At 35.4% G+C, this 22882-nt stretch overlaps 1 protein-coding gene across 1 annotated transcript in view; it reads right to left on the bottom strand.

Annotated features, from left to right (window-relative positions):
- Positions 1 to 1990: 1990 nt before the first annotated feature.
- Positions 1991 to 22882, bottom strand: part of LOC113438568 (cytosolic phospholipase A2 epsilon-like) — a 40463-nt gene continuing 19571 nt past the window's right edge. The window contains exons 9-21 of the mRNA XM_026703984.2: positions 21374 to 21543; positions 21185 to 21271; positions 17474 to 17511; positions 16026 to 16173; positions 15307 to 15443; positions 13488 to 13710; positions 12938 to 13052; positions 10760 to 10897; positions 9638 to 9745; positions 7347 to 7538; positions 5939 to 6105; positions 2825 to 3011; positions 1991 to 2220 (exon numbers count right to left, since the gene is read on the bottom strand). Of these exons, the coding sequence (XP_026559769.2) occupies positions 2006 to 2220; positions 2825 to 3011; positions 5939 to 6105; positions 7347 to 7538; positions 9638 to 9745; positions 10760 to 10897; positions 12938 to 13052; positions 13488 to 13710; positions 15307 to 15443; positions 16026 to 16173; positions 17474 to 17511; positions 21185 to 21271; positions 21374 to 21543 (1925 nt within the window). The 3' untranslated portion in view covers positions 1991 to 2005. The remainder of the gene's footprint in view (positions 2221 to 2824; positions 3012 to 5938; positions 6106 to 7346; positions 7539 to 9637; positions 9746 to 10759; positions 10898 to 12937; positions 13053 to 13487; positions 13711 to 15306; positions 15444 to 16025; positions 16174 to 17473; positions 17512 to 21184; positions 21272 to 21373; positions 21544 to 22882) is intronic.

Raw genomic sequence — 22882 nt, 5'->3', positions numbered from 1 at the left:
CTTATCCCTTTGTCATAATTCTACATATGCCATAATCTTCTAATTCTTCTTGTTGGATGGGATAGAAAGGTCAATCTACTGGTTATTTCAGTGTTAATCTGTACTGGCTTTATTATTATTTCTTCCAAATTATCATTTCTATAGTTAATGTGAGTTTTTTCTTTTATATTTGCAACTATTACTATTGGAGATTCTTCTACTATTCTACTATTGTTTGGGGGTCTTCCATTTTCACAGTTTTCCCGAATCTCTTCTAGTTCTGTGTCCCTGAATATTTTACTTCTGGTCTGCTCAAGTCTGCTAATTGTTATTCAATAATATTTGGGAATAAATATTGTATAAATTATTTTCCAATGTTCAAACATTCACTTTACCTCGATTTGTTGATTCTTGTTTATAATAGCAGCTCAAAGTCATGTAATTTTCAAAGACATGTTTGTCATGTCTGGTTGTTGCCCATCTATAGCTCCTGAGTCCCATTGCCCAATTGTTCACAAATATCAAGGAACACTAGCATCTGATATGGTTCATTATAGCATCAGTGTTAGAATTGCAAAATCATGCCAATAACTTCTACAATATTAATGACAATCATAATGATAGCAACAAATCCCTTGGGAAGAACTTGATTGGTGGACAAAAATGGCAAACCCAGTCTAAACATCTGGCTGTCTGTGCACCAACCATAATACTCTCCATAGGTATCCATTTGTCTTGGGTGGGGGGCTTGTGACGCTCTGATGAGATTGAAAACATATTCTACCAATGTATCACTTATCTCAGACAGGACATAGCAGAAGAGCCAAACTAAGTTTATCCATCAACTCATTTAATATGATAGGGAAAGAAAAGAATCCTGAAGCAGATTAACTTAATGACTACACAATTCACTTAACTGTAGTGATTTGCTACTGAGGGAAAAGAGGTAGTAGAATTGGGCACGATAAATAACCGCCTTACTTAGCAATGGAAATTCTGGTTGCAGTTGTAATGATAAGTTGACTATTACCTGTGTGTGTCATCAAGTCATTTTCAACTCCTAGCAACCAGAGATACATACACGGATGATACATAGATAGGCTGCTTATTGCAGAGCAAGGCCTGATTAAATATTTGCAAACCTTGGAAAATATCATCTGGTCAGCAGTTGCCAATTGCACCTCTGTTCTGGTGCCAAACCACTAAGTAACTGACTTGTCCTGTCTCTGCAACTTCACTCACCTTCACTGTCTTCTTTTTCTCCAAAGTAAAAAAAGAAGTGTTGGCGGAAATAAAGGACAGTATCAAACCTTGCTCTTTTAAAATGCTGCTAAATCAGGGCTTGTACATTTGGGTTCTTTTATCAAGCCAGAATGAAAGGAGAACAGCTGGAAGTCAGGACAAGGAGCAACAGGTTACTTATTTATTTTGCAAGCAAGGCAAACTATTCTCAATGCTGTCTAGCCTTAAACTGATTTTCCTTTTCGTGGAAAGACTATCATAACTTATAGCTTTATCCACTAACCACAAACTTCCAGTTTGATTACTGGGCGCTCATATTGTTAAAAAAATAAAAAACTGTACTTTTTAATTCAGAGGAAGCCTTAGGATTGCACTGTAACAAGGTTCATAACATTTTCCATTTTGCACATGCATAGAGCAGCAGAGTGCTCCTGACCACTCATTCCACTGTCATTCTTGATGCAAATAACTATCTTAAGTCTATCTTTTCAGACTTAACATATCAAAATTTCACATGGTGTAATGGGTGGATGTCAGGACAAAACATACAATGCATTTCACACTTATGAACATAATTATAGTTGAATATCTAAAGAGACATACCTACAACACTGACATATTGACAGAAATGTCCACAGGGCTGGGGTGATGCTGTGTCATTCTATGACACACTTGTTTGTCTTTAAAATACAATAATGCTTTGTTAATGTAGAAAGTAATTAATTTCAGAAGGGAAAAAAAAAAGACAACCACAATCCATTTATGATGACATATAGAAAGGAGTTTAATTCTTGCAGCAGTGCTGCCTCTTCCGTTCTATCGCTGCATGCAAAGCTTGAAAAATCAGGTGCTGGTTATTCAGGATGTTGTATTCACTTAGGTTCACAAGCTTGTCAAAATCCTCATCTGAATATTTCAGGCAGTAAGTGGAATATGGGGTTTTGCAAGTGGAAACGTCAATGTTGCCACCAGCCATATCAGCTTCGGAGCGCCTCTCACCTTGAATAAATAACAACAAATTGAAGGTTATTTTTACTATTAGCTTATTTCAGGAGGGAAAAAATACATTTTATGAAAAGATTTTAGCACCTGGACTTTATTCTTTAACTCTTATCTAGCTTAATATAAATGAGTACACATTTGATCCTGTACCCATTGGCACAATCTTATTTTTGCCAAATAAAGGCTGCCGTCATATAGCCTCAGATATAGCTTTTCAGGGGAATTCAGCCTCTTCAGATTTGTGTTTCTGAGGTAAAAGAGAGAGCTTCAAATTCAGACAAGAAAATTCAATAATGGCCTCTTCCCTTTATCACTGTCTATTGGCTTTTGAATTTGACTGGTCCATAGACATAGAACCACAGTGCTAGAAAGAGAGAGATATTGGTAGATACCAGTCAAAGTGTATCAGAAGATATGAGAATAAGAGCACCAGAAAATGTGTCCCCCTCCCACACTTCACAATGTCCCTAATCTAATCAATGATAAATTTTGCAGGGTAAGGAATTGCAGCTTCTTTCTTGACTATCTGGAAAGTAATTAATATTGATGATGATGACCAAATAAACCATAGCCAGTTGCCCGATTACTACCAATAACTTACCAGGTGCACTATAATATTGGAAAGTATCATTCACTAATGGAAAGAAAACCAAGATAGGGCAACCAGATCCCTCTGACTGATTGAAATAGTAGCATTCTTTCAGGTGTTTCCTGTCTTCATCTGTTAAGACAACATTTGGAAAAGGGATCCCTTGTTCTTTGTAGTACTTGCAAGCATCTTCTAGAGGCTATGCTCATATAAAAATCAAAGAAAGAGATTTTATGAGAAATGAAAGCAAACAATTGTGAATATTATTATATTGCACTACAATAAAACATCAATTATATAGTACCAGTTTAACAGAAAAGCTTGAGTTTGCAAATCCAAGAATTAGAAATTAAATTCAACAGAATAAGTTCATGGTGAAATCTTTCTCTTCTGAGTATTAGAACGGACAACAAGTAAAAGTTGTAGCAATACAATACAATCATAAAAATCAACGATATCTGATTTTAGGATTTACATAGACTGAATAATCTTACATTTGTATACAGGTGACAATTTGCTATGAAATAGCCTCTCTTCAAGCATGGGCCTATTTTCTAATACTATGTTTGTGATCTTGATTTAGAGATTTAAACACATAATCCAATTTGTTCCTACTATCTGGAGATCAGGGCTTTAGGAACTGAAGCACTTCAGGCAGTTGCTTAACATAAGGCTGAAATATGTTAGACAAAAATATTACTTCCTTATTATTTATTTAATCACATTTGTATAGCTACCCATTTCACATAGATACTCTGGATGGTATATATAGTAATAATCAAAAATATATTAAAACCATTTCTGGTTGAGAGCTATGGCAAATTAGATGCTCCTTTTTGCAGTGGGATGGTGTTACATTGGGATTATGATCAAAATCCTTTTTGGATTAAGGAGAAATCTTTGAGCTTGCCCTTGTCTACTCTGCACAGCTGCTTCTTGTGAGTGAGCCACAGGTTTTGAAGTTTTTGTGGTCACTTTATGATCGGGGCAGCATAATGGTTCAATTGTTAAGCCACTAGGCTTGTTCAATACAGCTCTCACTTGGTCTTCATGCAAGGTGAGTGGCTGGGAGTTAGAGTGCCAGTGGCTGGAGCTATAGGGTCAGGTCTCTTGACCTCATTGTGGGTGAAGAAGGTGTTCAACTCCTCTGCCAATGAGGCATCTGAGTTGACTGTCTTCATCATATTGCCCTTATAGTTGGTTAGATGCTGCAGTCCCTGCCACACCTGCCTCGGGTTGTTGTCTGCTAGATGGTTCCCCACTTCTCATCCTTTTATTTATATTTTTGTTTAGCTATCTTGATGCCTCTCTGTAGATTTGCCCTGGCCTCATTGTATTTATATCTGTCACTTGCCTTAAAGGCAGAATTCCAAACTCTCAGAAGTGTCTGTACCTCTGCTGACATCCAGGGTTTGCAACTCCTGAAGACTCTGATGCACTTGTCCACTGTTACATTATCCATGCATGTTTTGATATATGAGAGTATGGTGTCAGTGAATTCTATGATAGACTTGCAGGGCCAGCACCAAGGAGGCTCATTTCAATTTCATTGGAGACATGTTGACAATAAACATTTGACTGATTGTTGGCTGGAAAGCTGGTAGCCTAAGTTTGACACTCAAGGTGGAATGAGCTCTCATCCTCGCCCCAGCTCCTGCCAATCTCATAGTTTGAAAGCATGCAAATGTGAGCAGATAAACAAGTACCACTTTGGTGGGAAAGTAACAGCGCTCCGTGATATCATGCTGGCCATATGACTGAGATGAGTACTGCCTCCTATAGGCAATGACTCCTTTACTTTTACCTTACAAGCAGAGAATCTCAGAGCTGTGGAAGGATCCATTTCTGCTCATAATCATGAACCCAGCCACTTTTAAGGACCTAAAGCTTGACCAAGCCTCACTTCTTCACCACTTTGGACTTGCTTTTATTTTTGTTGCTTTAGGAGGATTAACTCCCTTTGGAATGCCAAGTAATAGAGTGTTGACTGGGCGAGTTGCCTTCTCTTTAGAGAAATGATTTTTAAATATGATTGTAAAAGTTTTTGAGAAGTATTACTTTTTTTATTTTAACAGCAAAAGAGTATTTAGAATATGGATTCTAGAAAATTAACAATAGATTAAGGGCTCAGACAGACTTGGAATTGTAATTTTAAACTATGGGAAATATTCCCCCAGTGGGAAATTATAATCATTTGGACTTTCTTTGGTCAAAACAAGATACTGGAATTTAAAGTTGGATACTAGAGGGAGGTTGAAGATGAGGGGGAAAAAGAATGGAAATAGTGGGTTTTCTGATGGAAGTTTGTGGAAAATTTTGAGTTTTTAGAAATGATGGGTAAATGGACGATTAAGAAAGTAACAGAAGAAGAACTAGTCAATCTGGATAAGTTTGAAATCAATTTGAATACAGATATACAAAATGCTAGCAACTGCACAGAGACTCCAGAGAGTTAATTTCTAGTAGGCTCCATGCCATCATGGGATCCCCAAGTGAATTCTCAAAGTAATGTTTTCAGGGTTTTGCAGAGGCCTCCAGGCTGGGTCCACCCTCACCGCAGGAGGAAGTATAATTTGAGAAATATTAATAAATAATATAGTACTAGAAGCAGAGAGAAGCAACTAATAGCAGTCAAGGAGATTGTTTTCTCATGAATGGCAGCAGGAATGTCCAGGTTGGTAGCTATGACTGTGACTGTGACACAGATTGTGATTGTGCAATCAAAGCCTTTGTCCTTGTTTATATGTGCCTCACATGTAACATATGTAAATAAAAGGAGCAGGGCTCTTACTGTGGCTACTTCTCTCCACCTATGGACACCCCTTACTGAAAGGGTTAATATTTACTCTCCCCCCCCCCCCAGTTTTTATCTTTCAAAAGTGTAATCCTACTCTCATTTGAAAGCACACTCATTGAGCTTTATGGAAATTCTTTCAAAACACACAAACATAAAATTGCATAAACATGATATATTTTCAGGTATGTCCTCAATCTTTTCTTTTACTATTAAAAATATAACACCTGTGGACAAATTTCTCTGAGATTGTTATATCTATTAAATGCATTGTATAGCTTCTACCATATATAGCAGACTTAAGAGATCAAGCAATAAATAAAATCTATTACCAATGTTTGTGAACCTGCACTGTAGCTCAAATGCAGGATGACATCCACTTTCCTCTCTAGCCTTAAGAGTGGTGGGCAACTTGTATTGATGAAAAATCCAGCATCGACCAGGCCGAGGTGATCATCATATTCTGTTAGCTGATTGGGACAACAATCCAATGTAGTAGCTGGAAAGGAAACACATTGCTTTGACATCTGGAAATAATGTGATTTAATTGCATTAAATTCAAAGTTCTTTGAGGAGTTTTACTCATCCTTTTGAGTCTACCAAAATACAGCTTATGATTTGCTGTGTGTTAAATATGCTCCTCCCAGCAACGTATGTCTATTTAATTCTGAAATTTAAATTTTAAATTCAACAATCCCAGACCATGAGTTATAAGGAAATCCAGAAATTATTCTAGAAATTGTGCAGTGTGTAAATTGTCTGTTTATATTAATTTTACTAATATTGGGTAAAATAAGTATAGCATATCAGTAAATGGTAGTTGAAGTATATATTGTTTGGTGTAAGGAAAAACAGCACTGCTTTTAAAATGTATTTATTTATGGGAGGCCAATAGAACTCTATGTTTATATAAAACCAGTAATTATTAAGGTTCTGAATGTATGTTTGTATGTTCTAATGGTAACTGGACTTGTTTCTTTTTTTCTGAAATCTTTGTCTGATGGTTAAGATGATGGGCTTGTCAGCTAGAAAGTTGACATCCCAGGTGCAACACCCAAGTGCAGGCCAACTGAGTGAGGTCCCATTGCTTGCCCCACCTCTGGCCAACCAAGCAGATTGAAAACATGCAAATGTGAGTAGATAAATAGGTACCACTGTAGCAGAAAAGCTTATCACATTCTATATTTTCATACTGGCCACATGATTATGGAAGCATTTCTTAAAAAATGCTCCCTATGCTGAGCATCAGAGATGAACACTGACCTCTTGACTCAGTCATGAGTGGTTATGGGAAACCATTAAATTTTTAAACCTTATTATTATTTATTATGTTTGTTGCCCATCTCACTGTGAGGCAACTCTGGACCTCCACTTCTGGATCATAGCCTAAAGTAGCATATATAAATGATATATAACATTGTAATATTATTATGTATTCCAACAAAGTTTTTGGTGTGGTCCCAAAGTCTTTTTAAAATTTGCTACTCATTAGTTACTTCGCTTAATGCAGTGGAAGGGAGCTAATATAGAAAATAATCATACAAAAATCATACTAACAGTTTTTAATCTGGGAAGATATGCCTTTGACATGCATTTTGAACCCCAATTTGGACCCAAACTCGACAGCGTATACCTCCAACCTAACATTTTAAACCCAAATGCAGTCATGTAAAAATACATTTTAAAAGTCTACTCCGAACACCATGTTAATGATAGTTACAAATCATATGTGCTGTTCACCTTTCCATCTATGAAAATGCGTATTCTCCATGTAGCAGTCATGCATCTGGAAACCCTTCAGAAAATTGTGATACTGTGCAACAGCTAGGCGATCTGTTAAAATCCCACGAAGTTTCGTGGCTAGACTTCCAGGTGGAACAAACATGCGGCTTTTTAGCTCATAAGGTTTTGTAGGTAAGTGTGGGTCTTCATCTGCAACAAAGCACAAAGGATAAGAAAGGCATTTTTCCTAATTCAGGCCTGTACTACCTTTTCAAAAGAGTTGAAGACTAATCAAGAAATGAAAACAGACCCAGGCAAGTACTTATTGGTAGATTTTTAAAAATTTTTAAAATAAGATGGGAGAAGGAAAATCTGGATACAGATTCAATCCTATGATGACCATTTGATGAACTAGAGATTAATCTTGTTAGAAGCAAAAGAAACGGATTTAAAGTTGGATTATTTGATCAGGGTTAAAATATGGAATGTTTTATAAAATTCTGGAAACCTTTATAGACATTTTGCAGATGTTTAGACAGAAATGGCAATGATTTTTGCATCTATGAATGTGTAAGGAGGAGAGGACACAATGGGAATAAATAAATCATGTATGTAAACTCACAGGGAGTGAGGAACTATTGATTTACCTGTACTTGGTTCAAAGAAGATCAGGAGTCACTTCTTTAAATATTATTTTTTGAATCTTTTTTACCTTTTTTATTATGTTTGTATTATCTTTTACTATTGTGAAACTCTAATAAAAAGTGTTTTTTTAAAAAAAGATTAGTGTATACTGTATATACAAAGTAGATAAATTTTCATTTCAGTTTCAGAATAAGCCCCTATGTTCTGACAATAGAAATAAATTAAAACTTGGAAATATTTTCTTGTTATTCACCCTAAGGCAGGGATCTCCAACTTTGGTGACTTTACGACTTATGGACTTCAGCTCCCAGAATTCCTGAACCAACATTGCCAAGGTTGGAGACCCCTATCCTAAATCACTTATTTGGATCAATGGATTTTGGCAAAAATATATAAAATAAATATATGTTTAAACAAAACCTGAAGTGTTTTGAAATAAATTGGTTCAAGATTGCAACAAAACATTCCCAGTATAAGACCTCCTCATTGTGCATGTGCGTACAATGGATTGTCACGAGGACCAGAAGTTTAGTCATCAGAGCTTTAGGTCTCATGCTGGAGGGAACTTCTCTCCAGCAATCTCCATTCTCCTGGAGAGAAGTTCCCTGAGGATGGACTCCATCATGAGTCTGAAAGCTCGGATGACTAAACCTCTGGTCCCGGTGAGTGACCCAGATTGGATCCTGCAACATTATCCTGGGACACATATATTCACTTTTATTAATGACATCTGTGGCTAGAGCTCGAAATGAATTAGAAGGCAAATGTAATATCACGAGCTAAGCCCTAGCCCTTGCCTACATGCATTGGCTTTGAAAGCACATGCACAATGAATGGGTCTTGTACTGTGATTTTATGTCCACCATCTTGTCCGGTTTGATCTCTTCTGACCATGCAACTGATCTTGGGTTTCATGAGCAAGCATGTAGCCATCATTTCTGATCCATCTCTAACTTTACATTTTACATTTCTATCTAAAGACTAATAGCAGTATGGCTGTCCTGATATTAGGGTTATATTTCTCATGAGGTTCATTTCTCTTTTAAGGCTACAGTACCAGTGTCTTTTGCTAAGATAGGCTTGTGTTTATTGAAATCATTTAAAGGAAAATATCCTCAAAACAACCCATTTGTGGACTGACTGTAGAATGGATTCACACATGCTGCTAAGCTGTGATTTGTGTAGCAATGATTTACTGAATAAAACCACAGTTGGCTTCTGCAGTTCCTTCCTGCAACACACTAAACCATATTTTACAAATCACAATGGCTTAGTCTACCCAGTCTAAACCAATCAAGCCCCACATCAACTATAAAATCTTGTCAGGATTTTTTATCCCAGGTTTTTGTCCCACCTATATTGGTTTAATAGTGGAAAAACCGACAAAGCAGAAGCAAGAAGAGTAGAATAGAGTAGAGTAGAGTAGAGTAGAGTAGAGTAGAGTAGAACAGAGTAGAATAGAATAGAATAGAATAGAATAGAATAGAATAGAATAGAATAGAATAGAATAGAATAGAATAGAATAGAATTCTTTATTGGCCAAGTGTGACAAGTAATTTGTCTTGGTGTACATGCTCTCAGTATACATAAAAGAAAAGATACATTCATCAAGAGTCAAGAATCATAACAAAAAACACTTAATGATAGTCAAGAAAGATACTCGCCAATATCTATAAATTTGTCGTGAGTCCATTGATGCCAGAATTCTTCTGAACTGTTAACTCTATTCCAAATATACAACAAGTTGAGTGAAAATATGCTACTCCACATACCTATGGGGGAGGAGAATGATATCGTTACTGGCAACCTAAAACAGTTCAGTTGAGAATTATCCTGTCATTCATCTGACCCAGATGATCTCCCTTCATGTGTTAGTTTTAGTTTTGTTCCTTTTTTTCTAAGAACTCAAAGCATTATGTATAAGCCACCTCTCCATTCTTCACTCATAACATCAGCCCCCAAAACAGTGATAAATCTAAAGTCACTAAGCAGTCTTTCCCGACTGAGCCTGGACTTGAATCTGGGTCTTTCCTAGTTCCTCATTCTTGATTTCTCCATAACAGAGGCTTGTCTAAATCTCTGTTTGGAATGCCTGTGTGAAAATGGGCATTTAAAGAGTTGTAAACAGTTGTAAACAGAAGGAAGTGATCAAGCTGGAGGCTACTGCAAATATTTAATGAAATATTTACTACCTTACTATGTTCTGAATGGAAATAGAAGGACACTCATATTCATGAATATTTCATGTGCTAGGTTTGGGTATATATTCACATGCAGAAAGCTGGGACACTCATACTCATATTATCACAAATAAATAAATGTTTCTTCATTATCATTTCTTCATTATCATGGTTACCTAGATGGGTCTACGTTCTCAGCCTGTATTTTCTTTTGGAAGCTTATGTTATTTGGTTGAACGTTATTTGGCTTCAGAATAAAGCCAGAAGTCTATAATTCTTTCCCCGCCCCTTTCAAATATATTTGCTGCCCATCTTGACATTCAAGGCAACTCTGATAATTAATTAATTTTGCCCAAGATCTAAACAAAAAGGCTGATAGGTTCTTGTTAATTATCTTAGAACAGCCAAGAGTGATAATGAGTGGTCCTCAAACTCTCCTCATCCCTTACCATTGACCATATAGCTAGGCCTAATGGAGGTTGGAATTCTATAACATCTGCAAGACTTGTGTTGACTGTCCTTAAATCAAGAATCAGATCAGAGGCCCACCCATGAGGTGCTGAATAATAATACTTTGACATTCTATCAGATAATTGATCACATCACCATGAAGATAGCACATCCGGGTTTCTGGAAGCTTCTTTATCAGGTGGCCCATGAAAAATTCACTTCCAAAGTCCTCAGGATGCACAAATGCTCCATACTTCAGAAATCCCACCTCATAGGGTGTAAATTCTAGCCATTCTGGGGAAAAAATAAGGAAAAAATAATACCTAATTGTCCTAATTGTAAAAAAAAGTGTAAACAAACCTGCAAAGCAAAAATAATTTCCATTGTGCAAAGAGGGATGACATTTGGGGAGAGAAACCTAAAATTATCCTTCTATTGGCCGTACAAACATTTTCATTGATCACCATCCTGAATCATTTTGCTTCATTGACTGCATCCAAACAGTTGTGGGTGAAAACAAATGTACTCTTTCAAGTCCTATGGGAAATTCCAGAACTATAAACAGTATATACACAGAAAACAATGTTACTGGAATTAGAATGTAAATAGGATGCTTTGGTTAACTATTGTGCTAAACAATTGAAGCTTGCTTGCTTAATTTGGACCTGTCATCCTCTAACCATTCTATCCAAACCATAGACTGGTAGTCAACCAATTTATTTTACAGAATTATTATAGACATAATTAGAGAGAAGATCAGCTGCCTTGAGTTTAAATTAAAGTTTAAATTAAAATATATTTAAGTTTACATTGAAATGTATTTAAATTTTAAATAAATTTGAAGTGCATTGCTTTAATAAGTTGTTTGTTGCCTGTAGCCACTTGGATCATAATAAATTGAACAAATTAATAGAAAAATAAAACAAAATAATGAAAAGTTAACCACCTTGGGTTTTGAATTTTTTCTTGGTTCTCAGTAACAAAAGAGTATTTCTTGTTGAACCCAGATTTTTTTAAACCCAGATTTCCAATGAAAGGGCTTTTTCTTTCCATTTTATCCCTATATGCATGTACAGACAAACAGTTAAATGAAGGACCTTACTGTTTATGACAATATGAGGTATATTTATTTGCTTAGGAAAGCCAAGGCTGAAATACGCTCATGAGATTTTTTGTTTATTTGTTTGCTTCCTTTTTAATCAGTGGAACCATACCTTTCTGAAATGCAAATATACAAAATATTTTTTAAAAAAATCTTTGCTGCTTTAATGCTTTGTCACAAAGGATGGAAGCCAGAAATAACTGAAATGATATGCCGAATTACTTAAGAATATGTTGAGAAAACCAGTTTGGTTTAATGGTTAAAGCTTGAACCCAAAAGACTATGAGTTCTAGGCCCTCCTTAGGCACAAGGCGAGGTGGTTGACCTTGGCCAGTTACTCTTTCCCAGCCCTAAAAACAAGGTAATGGCAAACTGTATCTGAAAATCTTTCCAAGAAAATTGAAAGGACTTGCTCAAGCAATTGCTAAGTCTGACATAATAGTAATAACGTAGGAAAAAATAGAAACAAGCCCACCATTTTGATTATAACTTCTAAATATATATTAGTAAAATGCAACCACAGTTCAATAGAATCCATCTTCAAATAAGTGGAACTAACTGTTGGATTTCCAGCCTTTATTTTTAGATGACTCGCCTAAAATGAACACTGCAGTTCATCCCATCAAATCAGCTTCATTACAAATATATATGGCAGATAGGATTGTCTATATTTCATAAAGCAAAATCAGTCTCATTCTATATCTACATATAAAATAAATATAAATAGTATGTACATCTAAAGTAAAAATCAGATGTAAATATTTGGGGCTGTTTACTTAAATTTGGAATATTTGACTTTTGAATGGATGGATGTTAATATTGGCAAAACTGTGGCAGCCAGTTGTGAGGTCAGATTTCTATAGGAGGTAGATTTTAAGAAACATACTCTACCCTCATATAAATATTTTCTTAAACTCAAGCTTGCCTCCTAGTGACTTCATGGAATATGGGTGTAACTTCATTGGCAATAAAACTGAAGTGGTTTACCATTGCCTCCTTCTGGGATTTCTTTTATTTTGCCACCTAGTCTACAATTTAAATTTTAACCAGGTTTGATTTTGCTTAGCTACTTGGAGATCATTCAAGGTTGGTTAGAGACTGCCATCTATGCTAATACCAGAAGATGTAATCCTGTCATTCATATTCTGTGGCTCCAAATAGATGTAAAAGCAAAATTCATTTTGTTATAATAATAATAAAAAGCAATCTCTATCTTTAGTGTTATCAGTCACCTTTGAAGTCTTGAGTGCTATACTTGTCCTTGATGTTAATAGTAACGTAGATGGGCAGGGGGTTTTGTCCATTTATCAAAGATTCTTTCTGCTCTGAAAGCCTGTGATTATCTTTCTAATTGTAAAGGAGAAATAAATGAAAAGTTATGAAATAGGTACGTAATGTAACAACCAAAAATACATAAATACAAGTGGAAAATCATCTTAATATTAAAGTTACCTAAAGCAACCCAGTATAAAAACTAAATATAATAATTGAACATAAGTGGGTGAAACAGAAGATGAAATGAATAAAGTTTTGTTTTGTTTTTTACTCAGGAGAGTAAGAATGGCATACTTGCTTGATACCACCTTGGGTACCTGCAACTCAAATTAATGGTTTTACTATTAATGTAACATAATATTTACTTCCAATGTTTATCAAATAGTGGTATTTGATAAACTAGCAATTGGTGTTCTAATTAGTGAATTATCGCAACGTTACTTTTTATATTTGTATAACAGGTATTCATAATTCTTAGGAAGTAAAAAATAATATATCAGACTATACCCCATCATTTAGCAAATACTCTATGATGAGTCCCCAGAGATCTATAAAAGTTATCGGGTAGCCCTCCTGTTTCCTTTGAGTCAACTGTTGATAGTAGTACTTCATACGGTTCGCGGTGAACATTTCCAACTTGCTTTTAGTCACTTGTTTCTTAGCCTCCTGTATTTTTTCATGTAGATCGTTCTGGGACCAGTAAGCATCCCTGTATAGATGTGCCATGGCCCTGAAAAGACACAATGCAATCAATGAGAAATATACCAAAAAAAATATAAAAGTACTTATAAATGTGTATAAAATGATATTCTGAGACTAGGCAGCAATACATTCCTAATTTCTCTGCAGTGTTTCTGCAGTCAAATTCTCATTAAGTTTATGCCAACAAACTACAGTTTGCTTTTATAGATGTGACTAGGTATTAGGAAAATAACTTTCCATTGGTATGAGCAACTCAGCAGAAGAAACAGAGTCCCTTTCACTGGATAAATTCAGTGAAAATCTGATTGAAATCTTTAATAAGGTTTCCTACACTAAATGTTTCATTTCAGCTGGAGGATTGGCCTAGCTCCTTATAAAATTAGATAGTTCTAAACAAGCCAGCAATAATATAACACATTTTTCAGACTTGCAAATTGCTCTCTATGATGCTAGTGGTGCTTTTCTAATAAGATGAAAATGACCAGTATAAAAATACAAATTTGGTTTTAAATATATATAAACACAAAAACATCCACATTTGATAAAAAATAAAAGATTTTTAAAAAGAGATCTTTAAAAAGATTATTGAGAAAGCCTCATATTTCCATGTGTATTGACAGAGTGAGGAACAGTGCTTCTAAATATAAACAATTGCTAGATGAGTTAATGAAGGAGTTGTCTGATTTTAAACAATTAGGTGCCAGATTTTGAGGGTACCACGTATGAGACTGATCATCATATTTTGGGCTTTCTTTTCCAATTCATTTTTGAAGTGATCCATAGGATTTCAGAAGTTTACTACAAAAGTCAAAGCCATGAATGACTGGTCCTAGGCTAGCACTAACCAACCAGCAAAAGCTGGCAGGAGGTTCCTAGCCACACCACTTTCTCAGTTTTGGAAAAGTTGTACTGTGGAACACCACCAAGGAAGTATGTCCATTTTATCTAAAGCATGTTTCATATATTATGTATAAGAGCGCTTCTGAAACCAAATGGAATATTTTACCATGCCATGGTGGCACAATACTAGAATGTAGTATTGCAGGCAAATCTCTGCCCGCAGTCTGGAATTCTATCCTGACTGGCTCAAATTTGACTCTGCCTTCCATCCTTCTGAGGCTGGTAAAAATGAGGACCCAGATTATTAGGACTAATATGCTGACAATTGCAAACTGCTCCGAGATTTCTATAAAGCACTATGAGGCGGTATATAAGTCTAATGCTATTGCTATTGCTACATAGAGGAAAACGTGCATTGGCCATTCTAAAAAGATACAGAACATGAAGATACAAAACATTTAGCATGCTAGCATTTATAGAGTAGTCGTGTATGTGCATCTATTTGAAAAATGCAGATGAAGTGATTTGATGCATTAATAAATGTTTTCAATGCCCTTATAGAAATAAAGGTGTCAAAGACATTGGAAGTTGTTGCACACACTATATAATAAAAGCATAGGAGAAAAATAAAAGTGAGATTAATTGATAAGGTGACATGAATATAAGAATGTCTACATAACATTACTATAGACTTGTTTAAATGCACAGCTATGTTAGAATTATTACCACTTTACTTTTCTTGTATTAAATTATTCCCAACAATCTATCATGAATTTTCACTTACCATGAAGTTCCAGACAAGCCAGACATGTATGTTACACAGTCCATAAGATTCAGCTTTTTGAGTGCTCTCATAGAGCCAAATGTTGTTGTGTATGACCTTGTCCCACCTCCAGTTGTCATGATTGCCACCACAGGAACCTGGGTAAAACAAGGACATGGCAAATAAAAAATAAGCACAAAATAGAACCTGGATAATAAATGTGTGGTATTTGGAGGACAAGGGTTAGCCTTGCACTTACCTAAGTGTTCCTTCATATGTTCTACCTCAGATTTCTCAAACTTGGTAGTCTTAAGACATGCTGGCTGGGGAATTCTGGGAATTGAAGTCCAGATAATCTTAAAGTTACCAAGTTTGAGAAACACTTGAATATCTAAAGAAGACGTATATATCCCTGGCTTTCATTCACTTGAAACAAGGGAAATCAGGTTTTTTATAACACCCAAAACACTGTGTCAGTTCTTGAGAACTTGCTCCTTCAAATAACAGTAAAAATACATTCAAAGAAAGTGTATTGTTTAATTATTGGAAAGATGTTTATATCCCATTTCTTATTTAAAAACTCAGTTTGCAGTAGTAAAGTAAACAATTCAGAAAAAAATGATAAAAGAGATAATCCAAAACTGATAAGCAAACAGGTAATGACTGGGGGAAAGCTTATCGGAAATAGAATAAATTGATTTTCTTTAATGTTAAGAAACATCTGTCAGCAACCCACATACCTCGTGATCTTGCAAATCATAATCTAGCTGGAGAACCTGCTTCAAAGCTTGAGCAACTATTCTTTTTCGCTTACACAAGAACTCTTGCTCTTGTGAACACAGATCATATCCCAAGCGAACATCTAAGTCTCCTGGGCTGGAACAATTACTAAGACATAAAAAAAAAAAATAGCTTAGAAACTTTATCTCAATATACAATGATCACACAAAAATGTAATAAAAAGAGATGATTTAAAGTGACCGATCACTGTCACAGTCTATGAAATAGCTGTTTTCTGCTCAAGTACTCCACACAATACATTGCACATCTCAAAAATACTTTTAGATAACACTCAGATATAGACATCATAAAAGGTACCTTAAGAAGAATGACAAAATGGCTTCCTGTAATGAAAAGGGAATTCCCTCTTCACAAACTTTTCAAAATGGAGTCAAGTAGAAAGAATTGTATTGCCTTGCATCTAAGAGACATGTGAACTAAGGTTCCATGGTGCTAACCTTATAGTGAATACTCCATAATTTATTATTTGATTTTATAACATTCATGTGGCACACATTAATAGATACAACTTGATATTAGTAGCGCCTAAAGGAAGTGTTGGGAGGGGGGGCTGGATGTGGTGCAAAAATTTCTGCATCCTGTTGCTACATTTCCCCCTCCATGAAACTTTCTTCTCTTTTATCCACCCTAAAAAAGTTTCATGCAAGAAAGTCCACACATGGAGCTTTCTATCTCGTTTGGCAAGGAAGAAGATTCTATATGTCCTTTCTTCATACAAAGTAACCCAAAGAGTAAAGAGGAAAGTGGGGTTCTGTGGGAAATGTTTCTCCTCCCCAAGGTCTCTCTCCTGATATCGTTAACCTTGGATAAGGTCCTCTTCATGGCCATATAATTTTTTATGAAGATTTAACATTGAATCATTCTTAAGCTCTGAAGGTATTAGGCATTCATAAAATAAAGTGCATACTTATTTTTGTTTTAATATGACTCTGAAATTACTTTTCAGTTGAGCTGGATGGTTTTTCTTTCTTTTTTGTTCTCCCAGGGTTTTAAAGATTTCAGCAGTTTTAGAAATTTAAAATATGCTATTTTTAATTTGAATGTCTGTTTCTTTACTTGATTGGTTTGGTATATGTTGGTGGTTCAGCACCTGAGAAGTGATTTTTTTTTTAAAAAAAATCTCGCTTTAATGGGATATGAACCTTTTTATTATGTGCACAATTTTACCAATTATTTATTGTATTAGTTTTTTAAATTCTTCTATACAGTGCTAAAAGTTATCTGACTATGTTGTATTTAATTGTATCTTATTTGATGGTCTACTTTCCTAGAAATTTCTACTCAATTACTACTAACCCCACTTTTGTTTTGTCTTTAACTCCAACAGGGCTATCTGGCAGCCCAGATATGAAAAGTAACAGCAATATTAATTATTGGTGCTTCTTACCAATCATTCACTTTTACGTGCAAATTGTACTTTTTTTCCTGAAAAACAGAATGTAAACATGTAAAAATTACAGAGCGAATATATTTTCACTTTAAATAAAAAAAACCATCTGCAGTCTTTAAACTGCTATTAAAATAATTATAAAAGTTACTTTTCTTCAAAACACAGTGACTCAGAGTATTTCCCAGACATAATTTGAATAACTTAGTTTCTGTGTAAAGCAACAAGGAGTGGGTTGAGAAGTCCTGAGGCTGACAGTAAGTTTAAAATCCAGCATTGTAACTGGTACAAGTAGTAAGCCAATAATGGCATAATAATTTTTATTTCATGAAGGATCATTTTGGGGGGGGTTGCCATGTTTGAACAAGACTAGAGGAAATTATCCTAACTATGTGATGAGCATGATTATAATATATGAACTGCCTACCTCTAATTTTTAATTGCTATATTTCTAGACTGCTATAAAAGTTTCCGGAACATCTATTCTAAAATATTTTGGTTTGTCCTCATTGCACTCCAAAAATTCCAAGAGGAAAAATGGTTATAAAACATAATTCTGCATTTTCTGCTGTCATAATCCAATGGAAATATTTCTCAGTGACTATTCAGGCCTAAAATTTGTTGTAACTGTACTAAGATGACTGTAAATAAGGAATAAAAAAGGAAGTGAAAGCTATTCCTTATGATTATGTACTCAGAATAGCAAAGTATGACTAGCTTTCAGGACTAGTTAATTTGTAATTTCCAAACAGAAATAATCAAACTGAACTGGATGTTCAACCTTAATCCAGTCCCAGAGATGGGATAGCATTAGCAAAAATAGCAGGATAGATAAGATTGAATGCACGTGATAAATACCTTTACATCTGGAAAATGCAAACAGCCCAGTGGTGAGATTCAATTTTTTTTTTACTACCGGTTCTGTGGGCATGGCTTGGTGGGCATGGAAGGGGAAGAATACTGTAAAATCTCCAGTCAGAGGTGGTATTTGCCAAATCTTGGAACTACTCAAAATTTCTGCTACTGGTTCTCCAGAACTGGTCAGAACCTGCTGAATACCACCTCTGAAACAGTCCCATATTCTATCAGCTACCTAAGCTACTTCCCTCTGGTTCTAAATCTGAAACATCTGTCTTCTATTTAGCAGCCATTGTTTTTTATTTGAGTAACCCATGGGGCCTATCTTCTTTAGCTTCTGTTCTTGCCTATAAAATAAACTAATGAGCAAAAGAAACTAACATTGAACTATTTAGAATGATAAACTTCTTAAATTTGGAAGGATATCTCTGCCTGTATGTTTATCTTTCTCACAATCTCCATCTCTATCTCCGTCTCTAGTTTTGTCTTTGTCTCTGTCTCTGCTTTTAGCGCTAGTTCAGTCTCTAGCTCTATCATGAGTTACTCACTAGTAATTAGGGTTCACATTTAGTGACCCACTGATCTGTTTTACCATTATATCCGGGAATTTAGCCAGCAGCCTTTTGGTCATCTTTGGCTGATTAGTGGAATTTAATAAATCATTGCTCCATCTAACACCTGGAAAATTTTGTTATTGTGTGTGGTTTTTATATCTCTTGAATCTACCCAGGAAGGATGAGGAAATGATTTAAAAATGTGATTGTCACTTGTTACAATGGAAAGAAAGAAATCCAGTAGGACAGAAAATGACAAGATGAGCTGAAGTTTCATTGGAAATCTTCCCACACTGCAGGTGTTGCAATGTTTCTTCTGAAGCAGCAGCTGAGTAGGAAGAAAACCAACTTAATGGTGGAAGATCTTCTCAAAACCTACACTTTGTGAAGATAGGCATCTCAGCTTTGCACAGAAAGTCAGCATACTTTCTGCAAAGGAGTGCTTTAAGTGCACAATGAAGGGTTTCATTATTTTCCCTAAAGCAATCTAAAATGTGGGTTAGACAGAAGTTTGTTATCCATGCTTGAAAAAGAGATTGTTGCTCCAAGAAACTGATCCCCTAGTATTAAGTTCATCTTGCCCAGAACTCACAGGATCTAGCTAAACAAAATGCTCTTTTGATCTCCAATGGTACTCAGTAAAATATGCAGCCAAAATAACTTAGAGAGTTAGGGAATCACATTGTTTGGATCCAAATATGCAAAAGGTGGGAGAAGAGAAGACATTAAAGTCTTCTTTGAAAAGATGTTAAGGAAGTAAGAGGAAAGAGAGATTTGGGTGGTGTGTGGCAAAACAGGGTAGAAGAACTAGAAATTGCTAGGTGGAATTGCCGGTCATGCACGCTATGGAGAAGATTGAGTCAACACAACTGAAGGAGGAATACCAACTGTATTGCCCAATATGGAATTGTGACTGAATTGAGAGAAGAGTGAGCCACCAACCACATAAAAAGAAGAGAAGTGAATCATCATTTCGTAAATGAGAAGCTGTAAGAAGGAGAAGGTGAAGGAATTTACTCCCAATGAGTAAAGATATGAAGGGAAGTAAGGGGAAATAGAGTAAAAGAAAGCTAGTCTGCTCCTGGAAAGGCTAACATTTACAGCATTTGAGAGCATATAGTTGAAGTGTTGACTAATTGGTGACTGGATGATTATGAGGAGAGCTTAATTAGCTTAGGCAAAGAGAGATCAAGGGCAGGATGACAGTAGTGATAGGCAAGAAGGTACAAGTAATGAATTCTGGGAAAGAGAAAACTAAAATAGTTTAGGGCAGTTTTGAAGATTAGGTCAGTATTGTAGCCTTACCCAGAACAAAATGGTCACTTATGACCTTGTATTTTTTCTTATGAATAATTATAATTCATTTTACATGGGACTGCCCTTGAAACTTCTCTGCATACTTCTATAATATAGTTATTGCAAGTAGCTGCAATTCAATATACTTCCAAATGCAATTCAAGCAGTTGGTTATCATAGATTTAAAAAAATCTCATGTGACTCAGGGCCTATTTATCTTCAGGACCACTTGTCCCACATAGATTATGCCTGCTTAATCCAAGGACATTGATATTTCTTTTTTAAAATTTTTTATTCATTTTATTAATATAATATATAAAAATTCCATTTCAAGCAAACAGTGTGTTGTCTGGGTACAACTGTTTTTAGGCGATCATAATCAGAGTGTTTACAATAACATTAATACTGTAATAACAATAATATTTAGCTTGTCCATTTTAACATATTTTTTATTTTAACATTTATCCTTTTTATGTCTTTTTAACTTCTGTTTTTATTGTCTGACCATTGATAAAATAAGTCCCATGTCAAAAAATATTTAGTTTCTTCTTTGTCCTTAATAATAAGCGTTGGTCTATCAATTTCTGCACATTCTAGTATTTTCTTAATTACATTCTCATCTGTCTGGCTCTCATCGCAGTTCCATATTTCTGATAGTCCCCACCTATCAATAGGTGCAACAGAAAGGGACTCTAAAATTCTTGGTAGACATTTCCTTCCTCTGAAACTGCTTCATCTTTGAAGCACAGATGGCTGCTTCATCTTTGAAGCACAGATGGTTCCAAAGCTTGTGAAAAGTTGGCTGTTCTGGAAGATTTCTGGAGTTCCCAGTAATTTTAGGAAACTTATATTATTTTCAAAAGTATAATGATTTTTAAATATATTATTTTGTTATTGTAGCACTGGCTGTCCCTTTTGATCATTTGTCTACATCTTAACTGAAGTGTTTTACAAATTCACAAATAAATACTTATTATTTCTGGTATTTAAAGAAGGCACTCACTTCCACTATTGGCACTTTCTCTCCCATAGGCAGGGAATTCAGCTTCACAATTGGAACATCTTCCTTCGTGGAACAAGAACAGGAACGCTAAAGAAAAAAGTCTATAAGTATAAATGTTTTTACATAAAAAGCTTGTTCTAATGAAAGGACATTTGTAATGATTGTGATTAATGAATTAGACTGATGTACCGGGTTATAACGTGGCTTTGTCTTTGGTAGTTTAACATTCAATGATGGGTCCTTGTACTTGATATAATGGAACGTAGTGGGACTTGGAGGTGTGAGAACTGCATCTGAACCCAACTTAAAAGTTTGTGTCCCTTCACATGATCCTTTTATAGAAAGTGAAAGGTCTTTCTCTAAAAACAAAAGGTAAAGAATATGAAAAAAGATCATTACAGCAGAGATTTTCATGAGGAAAAATACAATGAAACTTTTCAATATGAATAATATAAATTCTTAAATAGAATAATTAAAAGTGAAATAACAAAATTATTAATAATTAATAGTTAAAACTAAAGTATTTGGTATATCAAGATAATCTGGAAAAACCTTTAAGGAAGTTTCTATAGTCATCCATTTACCAAAAGTGATCTGGGTGCCAACCAGACTTAAAATTAAAATTCATTATTTTTTTTCCTCTCTCCCTCCCTCCCTCCCTTCCTCTTGACCTCCTCTCTCTCTCTGTCCCTCTCCCTCTCCCCCTCCCCCTCTCTGTCTCATCCTTTTCCCCTCTATCTCCCTCCCTCTCTCTCTTTGATTTCCTGGAGTAGTCCTTGCAATTTTCTTCACAAAGTTTGGTTGGTATGCCCTTCTTTTCTTTCCAGTGACTAGCTCAAGGTCGCTCAGCTAGTTTTGTCCCTAAGGAAGTACTAGAACAAGTGGTGTCCTGGCTTCAGATCTGGTGTGTTAACCACTATACCAAGCCTGCTGTTTCTCAAAACCATCATAGAAATGTATAAATCAGTGAAAGAAAAGGCTAAATAAAGGCCCTTAAAAAAAAATTGCTAACATAATAGAAGGGGACGGCAGAGAATGAGGTGGCTGGATGGAATCACCGAAGCAATCAGCATGAACTTAAATGGACTCCTGAAGGTGATAGAGGACAGAAAGGCCTGGAAGAAGGTTGCCCATGGGGTTGTGATGGGTCGGATAATGATTTTGCAACTAACAACAGCAACAACAAACATATCACATAGGCTTGCTCATTTCAGAGTTCTGTTAACATTCTGGCCCCAGACTGTGGGATAAAACTAGGTCTTTATGGACTTCCAGAAGGCCAACAGGTTGGGGCAGTTCATATCCTAGGAGGATACTGTTCTACAAGGTAGAAACCATGACAGAAAAAGCACATTTCCTACAGTGCACCAAGTGACACTACTTCATCAATGAATCCTGGAGCATGTTGTGAACATTAAAATATTCATATTAATCAACATTTCCAACATGGTGGTGGTGGAGGAGAATCTTTGTAAAAATGTCTTATCAATATTCTCAAATAAAGCACATTTTAAGTAAATCAGATAACTGAATGATCTTGAAGGAAATTCTATAACCTTATGGACATTAATCATGAATGTAAAACAAAACGTACCTGTAGATATTTTAGCTACCTTGAATATTGTGGGTTTTTATAGTTCAGTATTGCTTTAGAATTGCAATACTAGAATGTTGCAATCTGAATTATTTTGTGGTTTT

The sequence above is a fragment of the Pseudonaja textilis genome, chromosome 1, assembly GCF_049901715.1.
Source record: "Pseudonaja textilis isolate UNSWEBS1 chromosome 1, rPseTex1.2, whole genome shotgun sequence".
NCBI lineage: Eukaryota > Metazoa > Chordata > Lepidosauria > Squamata > Elapidae > Pseudonaja > Pseudonaja textilis.
Note: the sequence above shows the minus strand (reverse complement) of the source record. Positions and strands in the feature narration are given on the sequence as shown.